Source organism: Jaculus jaculus, chromosome 6 (assembly GCF_020740685.1).
Source record: "Jaculus jaculus isolate mJacJac1 chromosome 6, mJacJac1.mat.Y.cur, whole genome shotgun sequence".
In the NCBI taxonomy this organism is placed as follows: domain Eukaryota; kingdom Metazoa; phylum Chordata; class Mammalia; order Rodentia; family Dipodidae; genus Jaculus; species Jaculus jaculus.
The window spans coordinates 10,275,475-10,296,103 of NC_059107.1; the positions used below are offsets into that span (position 1 = coordinate 10,275,475).

Sequence of the window (20,629 nt, forward strand, 5' to 3'; positions counted from 1 at the left end):
GAGAAGATGTTTGGCCCTGCAGCCTCAGCCTGGGTCACAAAGGGCAGATCTGTCTTTACAGTCCCTCAGGACAGGGTCTCATCCCCTTCCCAACCTGATCCCCCCAAATGGACTCCCAACCATCTGCATGCAGCTGAAGGCAGGTCCCAGAGCCTCACCTTGTGCAGCGTGAGCAAGTGAAGCGTGCCCTGCTTCACGGTAATGTCATTCATCTCGTTGGCCTGCAAGGGCACCCCTCCCAACGCCCAGCGGGCCTCCTGGCCTGAGGCCCTGGACAGGCGGCACTGGAAGTGGGCATCCTGGCCCTCACTGAGCTGCACGTCCTGCAGGGGCTCCAGGATGGTCACCTCGGGAACTGGACATGGGAGGCACAGGCATCAGCCTTTGCATCTGGAACGCTGCTGTGCTCGGCAGAGGTCCCATGCCCCTGGGGTCCTCTCTGGCACTCCACCCCACCCCAATCCCTGAAGACGAGCTCATGGGGACACGTTGTCAGAACCTTTCCTGCAGCTCTCAGTCTCTGACCCGTGGAGGTGCTGGAAATGACTGACAGCTGGGGCAGGCTGCAATTTGCATGGTCTCATCAGGACTGGGAGGTGGGGACCCAAACTCCAACCCCGTATAAGCTTCTGGGATGCCCACTGCACTTATCTGTGGCCTGACTCAGTCCTGGAGCCACCTAGAAATGGCTAGCATACAGGTCAATCCCCCTGCCAGTACCATAGCCCCCAAAGACAGTAACCCTGGGGCTTTCTCCGCCCCAATGAGGTGAGGAAGAAGAGTTGGCTACCTCGGACTGTAAGCTGAGCAGAAGACGAGTGGCTGCCCACGTGGAAGGAGACGGTTCCAGTGTCCTCCAATGTCACACCCTTCAGCTGGAGTGTGTGAGTGCGGCCATCCGGAAGGACAGCCACCTCGGTCACCTCGTTGCTCTGCAGTGGCAAGCCCTGGAGGCGCCACTGCACATCTGCGGCCCCCGCCCGTGACACCTCGCAGCTGAACTCCACATCTTCATCAGCCTGCACATCAACGTCAACCAGTCCCCGCACAATGGTCACCTCAGGCTCTGGGGTGGGGGTGGGGCAGGAGAGAAACGCTCTCACTAGCCTAAGCCAAGCTCCCATGGCCCCCCCAGAAAGCTTTCTCCTAGCCACCCCAACACCCTTCTACTACTCCACATGGCCTTTCACCTGCTGGGCCCCCACACACAGAAACTGGGCTGGGTCACCTGTCTCCTGATGGACAATGGGTGCAGCTCCATTTTCAAGACAGTGGGTACCCTGTTCCCTAACATATGGCCAGCCCTGTGCTCACTAGACCACCATGATGCCTTCCGGAGGAGCAAGCGCAGGCTCCAAGGTGGCCAGCCAGGTCAGCCAGGCTATGTCATCTGCCTGCTAGGGAACAGGAGACGGGAGCCCTTGTGGACTGAGGTCTAGTCCCTGGTTGCCACAGCCCTTTACTTAGAGGATTAGCATGGAGGAGAGACAGCTGTAATGGGAGGTACGGGGCCACACTGTGAGCTGCACCCAGGACAGCGTTAAAGCCGAGGGCTCACACCCCACTCCCAAAATCGACTGCTTACCTTTGACTCTGAGAGATGCCAAGGTTTTTTGGCCTCCTACTACACAGGCGTACTCGCCAGTGTCCTTGGCCTCCAGCCCGTGGATCAGCAGCTCACATGTGGTCCCTTGGCAACGAATCTCATACTTGGGGCTGACATGCAGCTGCACACCCTCCTTGAGCCACTGCACCAGGGCTCCTGGCTCAGCTTCACTCAGTTGGCAACATAGTCGGGCCACGCCACCTGCCTCCTGCTCCGTGCTCTGCAGCCCAGTTTTGAACTTGGGCTTGGGAGCTTTTGGGGGGCCAAAAACAAGGAATACTTAAGAGCTGCAAGCCCTGGGTCCCCTGTGTTTCCAGGGAGTGCGGGAGCTCCAGGCAGCTTACCACGGACTGACAGCCTGGCTGTGCTCTGCACGTGGCCTGCGTCACAGGTGTAGTCGCCGGCATCCTCCTGCTCCGCCCCACGCACCAGCAGCTTTGCAACCAGGCCCTCCTGCACCATCTGGTACTTGGTGCAAGGGAAAAGCTGCAGGGAGCCCTTGCGCCACTCCACACTCAGGCCCGCCTGGCTCAGCTGGCAGTGCAGGTGGGCAGTGCCCCCCTCGTCCACTTCCTGGGCCTGCAGCTCCTGGAGGAACTTCACAGGAGCAGCTGTGGGGTTAAAGGGACAGTGTGAGAGCAGGTCCCTGAGTAGGCAAGAGGGTGAAGCGTCACAGAGACGTGCTGTATGCTAGGGGCAGGAAGCCCTATCATGATAGACCTGTGGTCAAGGCCATGGGGAAGAACTGGGGAGCTGCACGGGGCAGTGGAGAGAGTCTGAAAGGAAGTCCTAGAGGGGCGACGGAGGAGAGCCACGCGCAGGACAGCTCTGGGCACAGGCGAAGGACCTCGGGGTCAGCTGCAACAAGCAGCATACAGTCAGGAAAGCATCTGAACTACAGGGTGCCAGAAGGGTAAGACCAGAGGGCACAGCCGTGGGCACCCTGACAGAACAATGGGGAAGCTACCGTGGAGAAGAGAGGGTATGAGAGCAGATCCCTAAGCCAAGATGTGGTGACAGCAAGGATGTGCTCAGAGGAGGAGCCTCAGGGGATTGGCTACAGGTGGGAGCAGTGGACCTCTCTGCAGGGCTCACCCCATCCCTGCAATCCCAGTGAGTCCTCCTAGGACCGCCCAGGCTGCGGCCACAACGGTGAGGGTCAGCACAGAAACTGTGCCAACTCGATTCCACTCCGCTGGCCCACTACACTGGAGCAGATAAGCCTGTCACTCACGTGTGACCATAAGCGTGGCACTCGTGGCCTGGGAGCCACAGGTGCAGCTGTATTCTCCCGCATCCTCACGGCGCACATCCCGCAGCACCAGCTCCGCCACGCATCCCCTCCGCTGTAGTTCCCGGCGTTCGTCAGCCTGCAGCTCCAGGCCACTCTTACTCCAGACGACGGCAGCATCGGGTGTGGACAGCTCACACCGCAGGCAGGTGGTGGAACCCTCCTCTGCCTGCAGATTGTGCAGCAGCTGCCGGAACACCACTTGTGGGGCTGCAGGAAGATTGGATGGATGGCAAGCTCAGCTCAAGACCCAACCCCAAGGCAGTCTACCTCCATATAAGGTGGGCTGCCTACGGGTTGAAGAAATTGCAGAGCATGGGTCTGGGTGGGTTTCAAGGGTATGGAAGCTGGTAGGGCAGGTGGGGGAGGTTTCAAGATCTGACCCTGGTTCTTCTTGTGTTGGCACCCCATTCAGAAGCTCCAGCCCCCTGTGGGCCTGTCTCCAAGACCAAGAGAAGGCATTTGTCTCAGAAGAGGGGCTAGTCCAGCCATGTGGCTATGGCAGGGTCACTGTCTTCCCAGGCCAGAGCCCAGAGAAAGGGCCTTGGCCCCCAAGAACACAGCTTCAGACCAGACTCTAGAGCATGGTCCAGCTCCTCCCCAGCCCCAGGACAGGGCCTTGTCCCTCAGGTATCAGAGTAGAGTTGTATTCCTCAGACTTGAGGGAAGAGCCAGGCTCCCCAGACCCAGGCAGGGTCTGTCCTCCAACTTCCTGAGACTCTAAGGTATGGCAGCGGCCACTGTGCTCACAGGGCCACACCTGGTAGGAGAGATAGGATACAGGGCACCGCTGGGAGACCCACCTTACTATCTGGATGTCCAACTCACCAAAACAAGAGAGAGCTTTGGGCTAAGCATGGCATGTAGAAACTCAAATGAAGGGTATCAAAGGTGAGACACAGAGGACGGGGAGGGGGTATTTGTACCCACACGAAGACTGGCAGTGAGGAGACTGGAGGGGACACCAAGACATTGGGAAGTTCTGATACAGAGGATGAGACAAGACAAATGCAACAAAAGACAAAGAGGAGAGAGAAAAAGGACAGAAGACCAAATAAGCCCTGTGCCCGTAGGTTTTTACCCTTAACTGTCAGCGTGGCCAAGGTCCTCTCCTGCCCACACATGCACGAGTACTCCCCGGCGTCTGCCATGGCCAGGGCACAGATCTGCAGCTCACACACGGTCCCGTCCTGCCTCAGGCTGTATCTGTCCCCATCTCTCAGGATCTCTGTTCCCTTCCTCCACTCCACAGGGGCCGCCTTGCTCAGCTCACATCGCAGCGTGGCTGTGGCCCCTTCCAGGGCCTCCTGACTCATCACGTCTTCTACAAACCTGGCAGGGAGGGCTGAGAGGACCCAGCAGTCACTGAGAATGTGAAGCTGTCTGCAGAACCCTGTGCACAGGACGCACGACCCACAAAGAGCCACACATGGTGCCAACGGATCACGACATGAGCAAGTGACAAAGGTGCAGATGGTGAGAGACACAAAGTCCCTTGAGGAACAGAGGAGGTGACAGGACTGATGTGGATGTGGACACATCTCCTGGACAAGGAGAAGGGGAGACAGATGCCCAGAAGACCCCAGTTACAGGACAGATGGCCACAGAATCTGAGTCACATGTGGAGACAGAAATCGTGATGAGACAACAATGGAGACACCAAAAGCCTCAGGCTCATGTGGTCACACATGATCTTTACCCCTGACAGTCAATGTGGCCGAAGTCTTCTCCTGCCCACACACGCATGAGTATTCTCCAGCATCGCCAGTGGTCAGGCCACAGATCTGCAGCTCACACACGGCCGCATCCTGCCTCAGCTTGTATCTGTTCCCATCTCTGAGGATCTCTGTTCCTTTTCTCCACTCCACAGGGGCCTCTTTGCTCAGCTCACACCGCAGGGTGGCGGTGGCCCCTTCTGTGGCCTCTTTACTCCTCAGATCTTCAGTGAATTTGGCCGGCAGGGCTGGAGAAAGACACAGGCCGAATCATGCTATCTGAACCAGGGGAAGACAGGACGTGAACAGCACCACGGAGACACAAAAGTCAACTAGACAGAGAGCCTGCATGGGTGCGCTGAGGACAGGCTGTAGAACGTGGCTTTGCTCAAGCCAGCCAGTGCACAGCAAGGCCTCCTTCCCTTCTCCTTTTACGGCCTCCGCAGATCCCCTTCTGTACGTGATTTTGGCATGCAGGGCCACGGAGTCAGAAGCACAAGGAGAAACTCAAATTCCTTGGAGAACTTTGGGCGATAGGACATGACAGTAATAAGACACAGGACCCAAAAGGACAAACCCCACAGTGACACAAGGAACAACAAGCTGGCTGTAGATGCTGCTGTCTCCTGGTTAATGCATCCCAAGAAGTAGCAAGAGATCCTATGCACTGACAGGGAAGAGGAGGGACACGGACTCTGGGAGGAAAATGCTGAAGAGTGTGTATGGAAAGATGCTCTTCACTCAGGCACCAGAACACGGACTGACTGGCTGAGTAGTGGTCTTTACCCTTGACAGCCAGCGTGGCCACGGTCTTCTCTTCGCCGCACACACACGCATACTCTCCCGCATCCGACACGGCTGCGCTGCAGATGTGCAGCGCACACGTGACCCCCTCCTGCTGCAGCTTGTATCTGGCTCCATCTCTGAGGGTCTCTGAGCCCCTCTTCCACTCCACAGGGGCTTCCTTGCTCAGCTGAAACTGAAGAGTGGCCGTGGCCCCTTCCACAGCTTCCAGGGGCTTCAGTTCTTCTGTGAACCGCGTGGGCTGGGCTAAGAAGGATTAGATGGACAAAAGCCATCACGCGTTTTTGTTTTGAGGGTCATGACCTAAATATCCAGGAAGGAAACAGGAACAGGAAGGGGAAGGGCAGACGAACGACGGTTTGACTGAGGTTCCTCCGTTGTGCCTGCGCAGATGCAGGCTCACTGGAAGACAGGCACTCTTCCCACCCTATCCTCGCAAAGGCACTTCCCTGCCCATGGCCTCTCATCGACAGAAGGCATGCCAGACTCCTTCAGACCACACCAGCGTACGCAGTACGACAGACATGTCTCGCCTGGCCCCCATGAAAGGAACCTTCCAGCTGTGATGTCTCGTAGCCTCATGCATGGAATTCCCATCCACACAGGGACTCCATCTAGCACTGTCCAGGTCTGGACCAACCTGGGCTCACTGCACACCATACCAGCCCCGTGTACTGGTTTTCCATGTCACACGCTCCTGTCCTGACACTACTGGAACCACACTCCCTCACTGGTGTCACCTCCTCAATTCATGTGCCCTGGATTCTCACCTCTGGAGTCCAGCTGGGGCCTCCTAGTCATTTCCGTGGCCCTCTGACCTGACCTGCTCTTTTCCCTCCTGACTTCAATGTAAGTCTCATGAATAAGCATCGATCGTGGCTTGTCTTGCTTACACCTATGGTGGGGCCATGCCCCTCCAGAAGAGGAATGCTGAATTCCTAGCCCCCATTACCTCAGAAAATAACTGTGTCTGCAGATGGGTTAAATGAGGTCATGAGAGTAAGCGCTAATCAAAAAGGGCAAGAGGGCTGAAGAGATGGCTTAGAGGTTAAGTGCTTGCCTATGAAGCCTAAGGACCCGGTTCAAAGCTCAATTCCCCAGGACCCACGTTAGCCAGATGCACAAGGGGGCGCATGCATCTGGAGTTTGTCTGCAGTGGCTGGAGGCCCTGGTGTGCCCATTCTCTCTATATATCTGCCTCTCTCTCTCTCTGTCGCTTTCAAATAAATAAATAAAAATAATTTTTTTTTAAAAAAAGGACAAGAATCCTTACAAGAGACTAGGGTATGAACAAAGGATGACCACATGAAGACTCGGGGCACACAGCTGCCAGGAAGCCAGTGGAAGAGGCTCCGACAGAGCCAACCCTGTCCCTGTAACCAGCTTCTGGCCTCCAGAAAGAGAAGGAAATAATTTTTTTCTTTATTAAGCACCTGAACATATGGCATTTTGTCCTCCCATGAAGTCATGGGGCACTCCTGTGTGTCCTCCACGAGTCTTTCCGGGATTCCCCATCTCTGGATTTGGCTTCTGTAAAACCATGATTAGCCATGTCCTGACATTCTCTCCAGAACATGGTTTCTTAATTTCTGTAGCATGAAAAGACCCGGCTCAGAGTGGGATGGCCATTCCTAAACGTATTGATAGTTGAGTTGTGGGTGTAAAGGTATGAGGGAGTAACCCCAGCAAATTAGTTGAACCAATAAAGATGATTAGAGATACTAACATAAGGGATCAGGAGCGTCCTTTGTTGTTGTGCATTGCCATTATTTGTTTTAAGACTGTTTGGATGAGTCACCGTTGTAAGGTCAAAACTCGATTCGTGAGGAGTCGGTTTGAGGTAGGGATAAAAATATTTGGTATCGCGGGCTGGAGAGATGGCTTAGTGGTTAAGCACTTGCCTGTGAAGCCTAAGGACCCCGGTTCGAGGCTCGGTTCCCCAGGTCCCACGTTAGCCAGATGCACAAGGGAGCGCACGCATCTGGAGTTCGTTTGCAGAGGCTGGAAGCCCTGGCACGCCCATTCTCTCTCTCTCCCTCTATCTGTCTTTCTCTCTGTGTCTGTCGCTCTCAAATAAATAAATAAATAAATAAGTAAATAAATAAATAAATATTTGGTATCGCAACGATGAGAATGATTACAGCGAGGCCTATAAGTGTTGGGGTAATGAAAGAGGCAAATAGATTTTCATTCATTTCGAGTTTCAGGGGTTTTCTAGCTTTTGAGAAGCTAGTCAATTTTCTAAATATCAGTTATTTTCTGTTTTGCTCAATACTTTTCTATTTATCTCTCTCCTCTTGTTTTACTACATGCAGAATGTTCTGCCAGATAATGCTGCCAGCTTGGAAAAGAAGGAAAAAGAAAAAAAAATGGTGAGAATGAAGCAGGTTGTCAAGACTTCTGGGAGCTACAGGATGAGCCAACACATGTCACCTTTCAAGTGCAATGGCCATTGCTGGCTGTGGTGGTTGCTGCCTATTAACTCCAGCACCTGAAAAGCAGAGGAAGAAAAACTGCCACAGGTGTGAGGCCAGCTTGGACTACAAAGAGTTTTCCAGGCCAGTTACACCTACATGGCAAGACACTGTCTCAAAAAAAGGTGACCATTAGCCGGGCTTGGTGGTGCATGCCTTTAATCCCAGCACTCGGGAGGTAGTGGTAGGATGATCACCATGAGTTCAATGCCACTCTGAGATTACATGGTGAATTCCAGGTCAGCCTGAGCTAGAGTGAGAACCTACCTCAAAAAAAAAAGTGACCATTAGGAGTGGACCAGAGGTGGAGAGGAATGCTACTGGCTCCTGAGGGCCAGACCACCGACAATCTGGGTGAGAGACTGAGCTGAGAGGAGCTAGGGGAACTATTGTGCCATGAAATCTGATGTGGTTGCTCTGCAGTTTCAGACTGGCTTTATATATATATGGCCTATCTCTTCATTCCAACTGCCCACTTCATTTTGAATGTCTATCCTATGGCTGTCCCATCATTGCTTTGAAGCATACACTCTGCGTGATCCTAACAGTCATAGGTAGAGGACAATTATGACTCAGAATGAATGACACCTCAGTTTTCATACTTAAGACACTGACATGAGATATGGACTTAGATGTAGATTGGATATTTGAATGGCTTAAGATTCTGTGCAGTGGGGGTGAGGTGGATGTATCTTACATGGGTAAAGAACATGGACTTGGAGAAGGCAGAGAGGAGAGTATCTGTGGAGCTAAACTGTCCCTTCTAAGTCACACACTGATGTCTCAACTCTCCTAGTACCACAAAATGTCACTCTTTTAAGAAAAGTATTTAAGGAAGGAATTAAGTTAAAAATAAAAAGAGGGTGTCAGGCTGGACCCAAATTCAATATGGCCAGTGTCCATATAAGAAGAGAAGATTGGGGCTGAAGAGATGGCTAGGTAGGTAAGGCACTTGCCTGCAAAGTCAAAGGACCAAGGTTCAATTCCCCAGGACCCATGCAAGCCAGATGCACAAGGCAGCACATGTGCATGGAGCTCATCTGCAGCGGTTTAAGGCCCTGGCATGCCCATTCTCTCTCTGCTGCTTTCTCTCAAAGAAATAAACAAATATAAATACTATTTTAAGGGCTGGAGAGATGGCTTAGCGGTTAAGTGCTTATCTGTGAAGCCTAAGGACCCCGGTTCGATGCTCAATTCCTCAGGACCCACGTTAGCCAGATGCGCAAGGGGGCACACGTCTGGAGTTTTGCAGTGGCTGGAGGCCCTGGCGCGCCCATTCTCTCTCTCTCTCTCTCTCTCTCTCTCTACCTGCCCTTTTCACTCTGTCTGTCGTTCTCAAATAAATAAATAAATAATGAACCAAAAAAATTAAAGAAAGATTGGACAGAGACACAGTAAGTGGCCATGTGAGGACACAAGGAGAAGACAACCACCATTCACAGAAGAAACCAATGCTGCCAACACTTGAGAACTCCAGAACTCCGAGAAAAGGAACCTGTTCTTCCAGCCACTCAGCTGGTGGTGCTTCGTCATGTCAGCCCGAGCAAAAGCCAGGCCTTATCCACAAGAAACAATGAAATGCTGTCACCTAAATCAGGAATGCCTGCTTAGTCACCTTTCTCAGGACTGCCAACACAGCTGTGCATGCTCATCAAGGGGAATACATGTTCTCAACCACATAGCTGAGACCAAGGGCCTAGGCGACTCCACAACCCCCATCAAGATGCCAGTAGTTCCAGGAGGCCTTCCGTCTTTTGGCATTTCCCTTGGGTATCCACACTATTCTCCCCTAGAGTCCATATCCTGGCCTTAGAGTATGCCAAGTCAGGGTGCATTTGTGGGACAGATCACAGGTGTATAGTGTAGGAATGACATGATGACATCAGAAGACAAGGGAAGAACACAGCCCACATGGGACACATGGGAGAAGGTAAATCATTCAGTGGCCACATGAAAACATTACCATCCACAGTCAGCGTGGCCAAGGTCCTCTCCTGCCCACACACGCACGAGTACTCCCCGGCGTCTGCCATGGCCAGGGCACAGATCTGCAGCTCACACACGGTCCCGTCCTGCCTCAGGCTGTATCTGTCCCCATCTCTCAGGATCTCTGTTCCCTTCCTCCACTCCACAGGGGCCGCCTTGCTCAGCTCACATCGCAGCGTGGCTGTGGCCCCTTCCAGGGCCTCCTGACTCATCACGTCTTCTACAAACCTGGCAGGGAGGGCTGAGAGGACCCAGCAGTCACTGAGAATGTGAAGCTGTCTGCAGAACCCTGTGCACAGGACGCACGACCCACAAAGAGCCACACATGGTGCCAACGGATCACGACATGAGCAAGTGACAAAGGTGCAGATGGTGAGAGAAACAAAGTCCCTTGAGGAACAGAGGAGGTGACAGGACTGATGTGGATGTGGACACATCTCCTGGACAAGGAGAAGGGGAGACAGATGCCCAGAAGACCCCAGTTACAGGACAGATGGCCACAGAATCTGAGTCACATGTGGAGACAGAAATCGTGATGAGACAACAATGGAGACACCAAAAGCCTCAGGCTCATGTGGTCACACATGATCTTTACCCCTGACAGTCAATGTGGCCGAAGTCTTCTCCTGCCCACACACGCATGAGTATTCTCCAGCATCGCCAGTGGTCAGGCCACAGATCTGCAGCTCACACACGGCCGCATCCTGCCTCAGCTTGTATCTGTTCCCATCTCTGAGGATCTCTGTTCCTTTTCTCCACTCCACAGGGGCCTCTTTGCTCAGCTCACACCGCAGGGTGGCGGTGGCCCCTTCTGTGGCCTCCTCACTCCTCAGACCCTCCGTGAACTTGGTGGGCAGGGCTGCGGAGGTCAAAAAGACACCGGGATAATCATGCTTTGAGCTCCTAAAAGGAACAAGACATGGGCAGCACACAGACAGAACCCACTGGAGCAGGACACATGCTGGTGTGCTGTGGACAGGCTTTGCATTTTACTTTCTCGGGTTTCTTCTCTCAGTGTTCCACCTGTGGTGCTGTCCACGGATCTGGCATGCTGTCCAGAGAGGGCCACAGATGTACGGGAAGCCCAGGATTGTACAGAGCTCTGACGGTGTTGACATAAGCAGTACAAGAACATGACACAGGACAAGAGCACACAGCCCATGGTGGAGCCAGAGGACATGCTAGCTACAGTTGTGTTCCTTCTGGTTCACAGTCCAGAAAGTTGGGAAGGACGCTATCCAGTCACAAGGCGAGGTGACGAAGGGCAAGAACAAGGAGTGAGCAGTGCTCCAGCACCGGAACACTGACCCCCATGGCCACACATGTTTCCCCGACGCTTAGTGAGGCTGAGGCCCCTTCCCGCCCACGCACCACCGCTACTCCCCAGCATCTGCTACGGCAAGGTCACAGACCAGCAGCGCACACAGGGCCCCATCCTGCCTCAGGCTGCGTTCATTCCCATCACTGGGGGTCTCAGGCCCCCTTCTTCCATTCCGCTTGGCTCGGCTCACACTGTAACAGAGCCGTGGCCCCTTCTAGAGTTCCCAGGTCTTCTATAAATCTGGAAGGCAAGGCTGGGAATGGCTGAGGGGTTCCTGAGAACATGAGGCTACCACGAAGGTCTCTGCACCGACGTGTAACTCACATAGACCCATGATGAACAAATGTCCTCGTGTACAGAGGAGGGAAGCGAGAGGCTGGAAAGGAACAGAGAAGGCGGCGGGCTGAACGTGACCAGGACATCTGGTTGAGCAGAGGACAAGAGAACACCAGTGACAGGATAAACGGCCACAGGTCACCACAGAGGCTGGACCACATGGGGACGCAGCAGGCAGTGACGAGACTAACATGAACACAGCTGGTCACCGATCTTTACCCCTGACGGTCAGTGTAGCTAAAGTCTTCTCCTGCCCGCACATGCAGGAGTACTCCCCGGCGTCGGCCACGACCAGGCTCTGGACTTGCAGCTCACACATGGCCCCGTCCTGCCTCAAGTGGTATTTGTCCCCGGCTCTCAGGGCCTGGGCTCCCTTCCTCCACTCCACGGGGGCTGCCTTGCTCAGCTCACAGCGCAGGGTAGCCGTGGCACCTTCCAGGGCTTCTTCGTTCTTCAGACCTGCTGTGAATCTAGCAGGTAGGGCTGGGGAAATTAGGGAAACATGTACACAATCACACTCACTGTGCACGTGGGGACTGCAGATGTGGCGGGAACGGAGAAGACACAAAGCTCAGGTGCACGCAGGCCCCGCGCTGAGCATGCTGAGTACGGGCTGCAGCGGGGAGGGGGAGGCCGAGCTACACCTTCTTGATGTAGCCTAAGTGCCACATGGCCATGGTCCATTCCATGGGCCTCAGATTGCATCGGTTTTGCTGGCAAGGCTGAGGACAACATGAAGAACAACTGGATGCTAGATCAAGCTGGGGACAAGACATGACACTCCACAAGAAAACGTCCTGGACATCATGAGGGATCAACATGCGGTGATATGAGCGGGAAACAGCACAGAAGGAATGGAGTAGACGGGCCGAGCTTCCCTAGCTGAAGGCCAGCAACGACACTGAAGAGCTCAGAAGAAGGAGTTCCAGAGAAACTGCCACTTGGCCTGTGCCATGGATGGCAGAAGCACTGACCATAAGGGAGATGCCCGCCCCGGTACCTTTTGTGACTATCCTGGCTCACACTGTAACTCCAAGCTCAAAGGCTTGGCCTGCCTTGACTGCTTAGGTCGATAGCTTAGGTCAGTTCTCCATGCACAGGCGCTCCATGAGTTTGATGGCTGGGGCAACAGAGGTTGCCGGGACCTTTTTATTTATTTATTTATTTTGGTTTTGGTTTTTTGAAGCAGGGCCAATCTCTGGCCCAAGCTGACCTGGAATTCACTCTGTAGTCTCAGGGTGGCCTCGAACTCACAGCGAGCCTCCTACTTCTGCCTCCCAAGTGCTGGGATTAAAGGCGTGCGCCACTATGCCCAGCTTGAAACTCTTCCTACAAGGTCGTATCTTAAGTCCACACTTGCCAGGACAGATTGGAAAGAAGGAACATACAGGCTGGGTGGGAAGAAGCCATAAGTGTTATTCTGAGACGTATCTTGGAGCAGGTGGCCATGGGGCTCTAGCCCCTTGTCTGCACAGCACAGGCAAGCTCCCTGAGGTGTGAACAGATGAGATCCACAATTAAACACATGAAGAAAGAATCGACCTGTCCATGGATGGCATGTGGAGGGCTTGAGAGAAGCAGAGGACAATCCTGGCTTCTGCGCATGAAGGCTGGCCACCAGCCAGAGACTAGGAACACTGGAATGCCTGGTTCCATCTGCCTGGAGATCTTGAATGAAACAGTGGCTTGGAGTATCCTTGGGACATCATGGTCCAGGGGTGGTTTGTGAAAGTTACGGGTCCCAGGCAGGGCACCCACTACGCCTGTCCTACTTAGGACAGGCCTAATTCTGGAAGCAATCTCTCTCAGGTGGCCGGCAGCTGGCCCGGTAGGCAACCCCACACATCACCAGCCATTGGCAGTGCATCCTGGAGTTGAATGGGGAAGCAGGTTCTCCTGTGGCCTTTCCAACACTGCAGCCATGGGGAAAGCCTCAGGGATATATCCTTCTGTCACCTCCTGGTGGGTCTGAGGTCATGTGGACACCAGACCTCTGTGCTTTGTCACTGCTCCGTTTATGCCACTTGACACGCATGGAAGGCAGGCTGTTCACAAGCGTCTCCACTGCTTGTGTGAGTGGCAGGAGTCGCCTGCCAGGCCTGGGCAGACCTATGGCCATGTGAACCACACCGTCCTCTTCACTGCACTGAAGTGTGCAAAGGGGGCCAATCCTGACAGGAAAGTGGGAGTCACCAGGCCAGGGGTTTCTGGTACCATTGCCACTCTCTAGGACATCCCATGCCCTCCAACAACATCTGGGCTTAGTCCATCTGGTTCCCTGCGGGAAATCACATAGTCCCTCCGAGGAAGGGCCCCTGACAGAACGCTGCCCTGTCGTCAGGCTGTTCACGGCTCCAGGACAGGGGTTCCAGCTCCCCGGATGCAACTGTGACCAGCCCCTTTCGCCTGGGGGAGGTCGGCCACTCCTTACATGTGTGAGAGCTGCGGGACCCACTGCGGGCCAGGCTGTGGGTCTTTACGTATCTCACCTCAGTTCGTGAATGTCCCTGTCTCTGAGATTTGGGGCCTCTTGCTTCACTCTAAGGAGGCCACCCTGTCCTGTTCATATGGCACTGTGGCCATGACCCTTTTAATAGCCTGCCCAGGCCTCCAATCATCTATGAAATGGATGGTCATGATCAGGAGGGACACATGGACACAACCCCCACTGAACTCTGTAGCTGGACAAAAATGGACAACAGACACTCTGTGTACAACACAGGACACGTAAAGGACTACCTGACGCAGGACCAGTGAGCCCTTCCCCAGTGGGAGGCACGGAACCACAGAAGGACAGCCGAGGACTTGCCCTCATCTCCCTTCTGCCTCTGTAGGACAGACACTCACCTCTGCTTGATGCCCAAGGGACAGACCCCCACCTCCACCTGACTCGCAAGGAGCAGATGCTCACCTCCATGTGAGTCTGGCGGGAGCGGGGGTGCTTATCCTCTGACACCAACAGTGCGAGCCGTCAGCTCCATGTCATGAGTGCACGTGAAGGCGGCCCTGCTGCATTCCTACTGTGTGAAGGCTGCCCTGCTGCATTCCTACTGTGTGAACCACCCTCAGCCTCCTGCCTACCCCTTTCCTGCTGTGACCTTGGGCACCTATACCTGCATCTTCACAATTGTTTGCCTTTTCCCCACATCTTTACCCCAAACCAGAACCCTCATGGTATTGGGAAGAGCTCTCCCAATGCTCCACTGCTTTCTGGCTTCTGAGACAAATCCCGTACAGCAGGCAGAGAAATGCCTGCTAAAGGAACAGGGTTGCCACAGAAGCACAAAAAGCCTAGCACAGATGGGGAGGCAAGGGGTACGGGAGAAAATGCTCAGAGCCACCCAGGCACATGGGCACAGTGGTTTTTACCCTTCACGGTCAGCGTGGCCATGGTCTTTTCCTCTCCGCACACGCACGAGTACTCCCCGGCGTCGGCCACGGCCAGGCCACGGATCTGCAGCTCACACACGGCCCCGTCCTGCCTCAGGCTGTGTCTGTCTCCGTTTCTCAGGGTCTCTGTCCCTTTCCTCCACTCCACGGGGGCCGCCCTGCTCAGCTCGCAGCGCAGCGTCGCCGTGTCCCCCTCTGGGGCCTCCTTGCTTCTCAACCTTCCAATGAAGTGAGCAGGCAGAGCTGGAGAGGGTCAGACAGACATCAGCAATGTCAGATTTGCTACGGTAGTTGTATGACAGACAGGACAGAATGAGGGACGCGACACAGAATTCAGCAGAACAGCAGCAGAGGATCCTCTATGGCCCAAAGCCCAGAGGCGAGATGCTGGCGTCTTCTAGTTCATGTGATAGCTTGGGAAACAGGACGGGAATCACGGTAGGAGGCAGAGGGTGGCAGAGACAGGGGAAGAAAGCATGACGGGAGCTGTGCAGATGGCATGAGGTCAAAGCATGGCCAGAACACAGAACCACTTGGCCACACGTGGTCCTTACCCTTTACGGTCAGCGTGGCCATGGTCTTTTCCTCTCCGCACACACACGAGTACTCCCCGGCGTCGGCCACGGCCAGGCCACGGATCTGCAGCTCACACACGGCCCCGTCCTGCCTCAGGCTGTATTTGTCTCCGTTTTTCAGGGTCTCGGCTCCCTTCCTCCACTCCACGGGGGCCGCTTTGGTCAGTTCACACCGTAGTGTGGCTGTGGCCCCTTCTGTGGCCTCCTTGTTTCTCAGTTTCCCTATGAACTGGGCCGACAGGGCTGCAGCAGGACCAGACACAGGCAGAGAGCGTCATCATTCTCCCACCGGGCATGGTGGCACCCCACTGGGCCCTGCTTATCATGTGTGGACGGGCACACTTACCCTTCACCGTGAGCGTGGCCGTGGTGGTCTGGTCCCCAAAAGAGCATGAGTACCGCCCACTGTCCCGGGGCTGCAGGTCTCGGACAACCAGCTCAAGTATGGCACCCTCTTGGCGCAAGCCGTACTTGCTGCTGGACCTTAGGACATCGTCGCCATGGCGCCACTCCACCGGCGCGGCCACTGACGACAGCGCACAGCGCAGGGTGGCAGCCCCGCCCTCCAGCACCTCCATGTCCTTCAGGGCCTCCCGGAACCGCACTGGCTGAGCTACAGACAGGGAGGGGCAAGTGCATCTTAATCCCCCTGGACAGGATTCCCCCTGGGGGAGCAGCTACAGGACAGAGGGCAACTCCTAGTGGCAGGGATTCCAAGACATGTGGGAAATGGTGGGTCTCAAGGTATGTGAGTAGACAGGTGGGCCGGGCCCAGGTGAAGAGACAACGGTGAAGTATTACAGACTGAAGTGTGTCCCCCCACCCCACGCAGGGTTCAGAGGCAGAGGTCCTGACCCAGGAACTCAGAATGGAACTGTTTGGCAATGTGGACTTTAAAAGAGAGAAAATTAGATTTTCAGAGCAGGCCTTAACTCCATCAGACCAGTGTATTTGTAAGAGATCAGAGCAAGCTGAGGAGACGGGCCTCTGGAAGGGCCAGTCAAGGTTTAACACCTTGATCTCACATTTCTACTGTCCACAGCAAACAGACTACGTAAGCCACTGGTCTGTGCCACTTGCCGACAGCAATCCAGACAAGCTATACAGAAGCAAGCCATGGACACAAAGAGAAGCTCAGAGGTAAGCAAAGCTAAGTCAGTGGGTGACCATGGGCCACAGCCAGAGGCCAAGAGAGTCCAGGAAGCCTGTAGAGGCACCAGAGGCCCTGAGACAGGCAGAAGACAAGGCAACGTGAGAACCACACATCAGACGTAGGCAGGGAAGAGCAGTGGGAAGATGCCCTGGGAGCCTCTCTGCCTCCTGCTCCTTGTGAGCAAGCATTTGTCCCAAGCCCGTATCTACCCGAGCATGGCCACCTTGGGGCTCACCATGGATCCTGACAATGGAGCTGCTGGTGGCCCCGCCAGCCTCACACTTGTATCGCCCGCCGTCCTGTAGGGTGGCACCAGTGATGACCAGTTGGGCCCGGCAGCCCTCGTAGCTCAGCTGGCACCTTGCAGATGCCCTCAGTGTTTTCCCATCTTTCGTCCAGCGCACAGGGCTGTCCGGAGTGGTAGTCTCACACGCAAGGGTCAGGTCCTCGCCTTCTGTGACTGTGACATCCGTGAGCGGCCGAGAGAAGACGCTTGGCTTCTCTGGAAGACAGACAGAAGCCAATGGTGCTTGGGACTGTGCTACCGTTGGAGGGGCTGGCACTGAGGGACCAGGCAATGCCCCCATCAGTGTCCACCCACTGACCTCAGACCACAGTCATGTGGGAATACTGGGAGCGTAGGACAGGCTTTGTGTGGCTCCTACCCCGAGGAAGGCAACACAAGCCGTGTCCCCCAAATTCTGAATTCAGAGGTGCACTGTGAAATAGCTCAACTCAGACTTCTGAACTATCTCCCTGGGATCACAACCTCCTGGGCCACCAGCCTCTCCACGAGTCCCAGGCCATTCTGGACACATGACTAAGCTGCTCTTGGAGCTACTCCCCCACCCTTCCAGGCACCCATACTATGAGATGCCCCTATTGCAGGTGGCCCTGGCTTTGGACACAAAACATACCAGTGACCCTCAAGGCAGCTGAGGTCCGCTGGTCACCCGCCTCGAAGTAGATGGTGCCCGAGTCCTTGAGTGCCAGCTGCCGCAAAGTGAGCACATGGTAGCCATCAGGCTGGACAGTGATCTCGTTGAGCTCATTGGTGTGCAGGGGGGTCTTATCCAGGAACCAGTGCACAGGCCCATAGTCGACAGGGGAGATGCGGCAGCAGAACGTGGCAGAAGAGCCCTCCTGAACGCTGACATCTTCCAGGTCCTTGGTGATGCGAACCTTCTGGCCTACAAGGCACAGATGTGCAAGTCAGGGCTCCCATTGCCTGGGGCCAGACTCAGCCAGCTGCCAAGTGAGTCCTACTCTCTCAAGAACCAGAGCGTGGGGTGGCAGAGGTCATGGCCACAAACAAGTGACTACACTTGACTACCCCTTTTCTGTGCGTGTACGTGTGTGGCTGTTCTTATACATGTGAGCACACGTGTGTACAAGTCTGTGTGTACACACAGTGGTAGTGTCTCTTCTTGATCCCTCTCCACTGTAGTTACTGAGACGGTATCTCTCATTTGACACCAGAGCTTGCCAATTCAGCTAGTGTAGGGGCTGGCCTTCAGTCTCTGCCTGCAAAGCATGGGGATTACAGGCAGGGACCATGCCTGCCCGGCAGTTACGTGGTGCTGGGAGTCCAAACCCTGGGCCTCAGGTTTGCATAACAAAGCACACTATCCATTGTGCCATCTTCCCAGATCCTGCTTAACCTCTTTCTGACAAAACTCAGAAAATAGGGCTGGAGAGGTGGTTCAGTGGCTAAAGGTTCTTGCTTGTAAAGTCTGGCTGCGCGGGTTCAACTCCCCAGTACTCACGTAGAGCCAAATGCACTAAGTGGTGCATGTGTCTGCCTGGAGCTTGTTTGCAGTGACAGGAAGCCCTGTCGTGCCCATACTCACTCTCGGTCTGCCTCTTTCTTTCTGTCTCTCCCTCTCTCAAATAAACAAATAGTTTTTTAAACTCAGAAAACAGGAAGCAGATCAGAGCCACGTGGCTCTAATGTACAGGTCGACCTCTGAGCCTCATGTCCCCCTGAGGTTCTTCTGACAAACTGGTCTGACGAGCTGAAGCACATAGTCACTGCCACCCCTCAAACGAAGCTGAGTTGCAGACAGATAGAGGCCGCCTGTTCCTAAGCTTGCTTATACCAGAGAGGCTCCTACAATCAGTGTGTCATACAATTCAATTCTGTATTGAAATACGAAATGTAGGTGTGGAAAGAACTACCGTTACCTTACTGTGCCACACAGCACTCAACCCTAACTGTATCCTCAGGGACATAAACCCAAGTCATTATTCAGCTATCGCTTGGGACCTCCTCCTACCTGGGGAGCTGGTCGCTTACTCTCACCTTCTGTCTTACTATTTTTTTTTTTTGTTTTGCTTTACATTCCAATAAACGCTCGTTTCGCCTCCCCTTCTGCTATGTCCACACTTGTCATTCCTCACTGGTTTCAAGACAACCTACTCAAAAGCCACACCCAACCACGCACCCCAGATCATCTAAAGCTCCCTAGCTGCCAGCAAACATGACCTCATAGACTCAGGTGTTTTATTAAAATTGAGCTTGCAACTTAGCCCCTACAGGCAGATGCCCTGTACAGGGGGCATGTCACTGGGGAGCGGGTCTTAGAGCACAGCTCCAAGGTGTGTCGGGGACAGATCTGAGTCCGGTCCTGAGGTGCATATGGAGAGCAGGCTGGGAGCCCTGGCCCTTTTGTGCTTGGCAGTGCTAGCTGTTGGTGGTGTCTCTCTGCCTGGATTTACGAAAGCGGGCCCGCTTCTTGCACCATTCATGGTGTTTCCCCTGGATTTGCAAGCCTGAAATAAGCCCCTTCCTCCCATAAGAAGCTATGTCTGATGTTTGTCCCAGCAATGGGAAGCTGGATACAACAGTCAGTTTACCCTCTGGGGTAAGTAACACACTGCATGTGACGGGACTCTGCAGGAACACACAGTGAGCAGAGCATTGCATAAACCAGGAAAGGCCATTGACTCCCGCAGAGAAGGCCACACCGAGAAAGCCTGAGCTGCCCAGGTGACCTACTCTCTACCCTAGGGGTGGAGAAACTGAGGCTAGCCTCATCTGGAGCAAGCTGAGCCCTGACTGCCAACTTGCTCTGAGCTTTGAGTCAACTTTAAACAAAGCCAACATCTGTGCCCACTAAGGAGTGGAAAGCAATGTGCCAGGGGTAATGCAGAGGGTGGTGCCCTGGCCGCCTCACCGTGCACTAGGAGCCGGGCCTGCGACTGAGCCTGGCCAATGTCACAGGTATAGGTGTCACTGTCTGTCCTCTCCAGGGCATTGATGGTGAGCCTCAGAGTCATGCCCTCCTGGCTGGGGGCATACTTCCTCGAGGCCCGCAGCTCCAGCAGGCCCTTTCGCCAGGTCACAGTAGAGGCTAGGTGCTCTGTCTTGCACGTGAACACAGCAGTGCCCTTCTCCTCTGCCTGAAGGTCAGTCAGCTCCTCTGTGAACCGGTTTGCCTTTTCTGGGCGAGAGACAGAATAAGTGGGGAGTGAAGGTTGTACACAGCCACACCAGCTGTTCTCCTGGCTGGGCCACACAGGAACCCTTCCCCTGAGGTTCCAAGGGGTGGTCCAGGGCCTTGCTATGGGGGTCCAGGGCCATAAGGTACTGCTCTGTTGTACAGCAGGGCAATGTATTACCGCCTCTCTGTGTGCTTACCTTCCACACGGAGGTTGGCTGAGCTCCTGGAAGCCTCCGTCTCACATGAGTACTCTCCAGAATCCTTCAGCGAGGCCCTGCGGACAACCAGCACAGCCCGGGTGCCTTCGCTGAGCACATCGTACTTTGGACCCTTACGGATAACCTTCCCGTCTTTCAGCCAGCGCACGGGGGTGCCTGCTCTCGACAGCTCGCAGCTCAGCACCACTTCCTCTCCTAGGGTGGCCCGCCGGTCCTCTAGTGGCTTTGTGATGTCCACTGGCTTCTCTGAAAGGAGCAGAGGTGGCTTCCCATGAGGAAGAGCCTTCATCAGGGTACCCGCCTTGGTCACAACCACT

General features: G+C 54.7%; 1 protein-coding gene across 1 annotated transcript in view; it reads right to left on the bottom strand.

Annotated features, from left to right (window-relative positions):
• Window positions 1–20,629, bottom strand: part of Obscn (obscurin, cytoskeletal calmodulin and titin-interacting RhoGEF) — a 150,599-nt gene that overhangs the window by 59,828 nt on the left and 70,142 nt on the right. Inside the window, 20 exon segments of the mRNA XM_045151723.1 lie at window positions 159–355; window positions 791–1,066; window positions 1,586–1,858; window positions 1,951–2,217; window positions 2,841–3,107; window positions 3,979–4,242; window positions 4,597–4,860; window positions 5,399–5,662; window positions 9,854–10,117; window positions 10,472–10,740; window positions 11,254–11,351; window positions 11,353–11,450; window positions 11,753–12,016; window positions 14,903–15,166; window positions 15,478–15,741; window positions 15,845–16,111; window positions 16,887–17,153; window positions 17,569–17,841; window positions 19,828–20,094; window positions 20,292–20,558. Of these exon segments, the coding sequence (XP_045007658.1) occupies window positions 159–355; window positions 791–1,066; window positions 1,586–1,858; window positions 1,951–2,217; window positions 2,841–3,107; window positions 3,979–4,242; window positions 4,597–4,860; window positions 5,399–5,662; window positions 9,854–10,117; window positions 10,472–10,740; window positions 11,254–11,351; window positions 11,353–11,450; window positions 11,753–12,016; window positions 14,903–15,166; window positions 15,478–15,741; window positions 15,845–16,111; window positions 16,887–17,153; window positions 17,569–17,841; window positions 19,828–20,094; window positions 20,292–20,558 (4,934 nt within the window).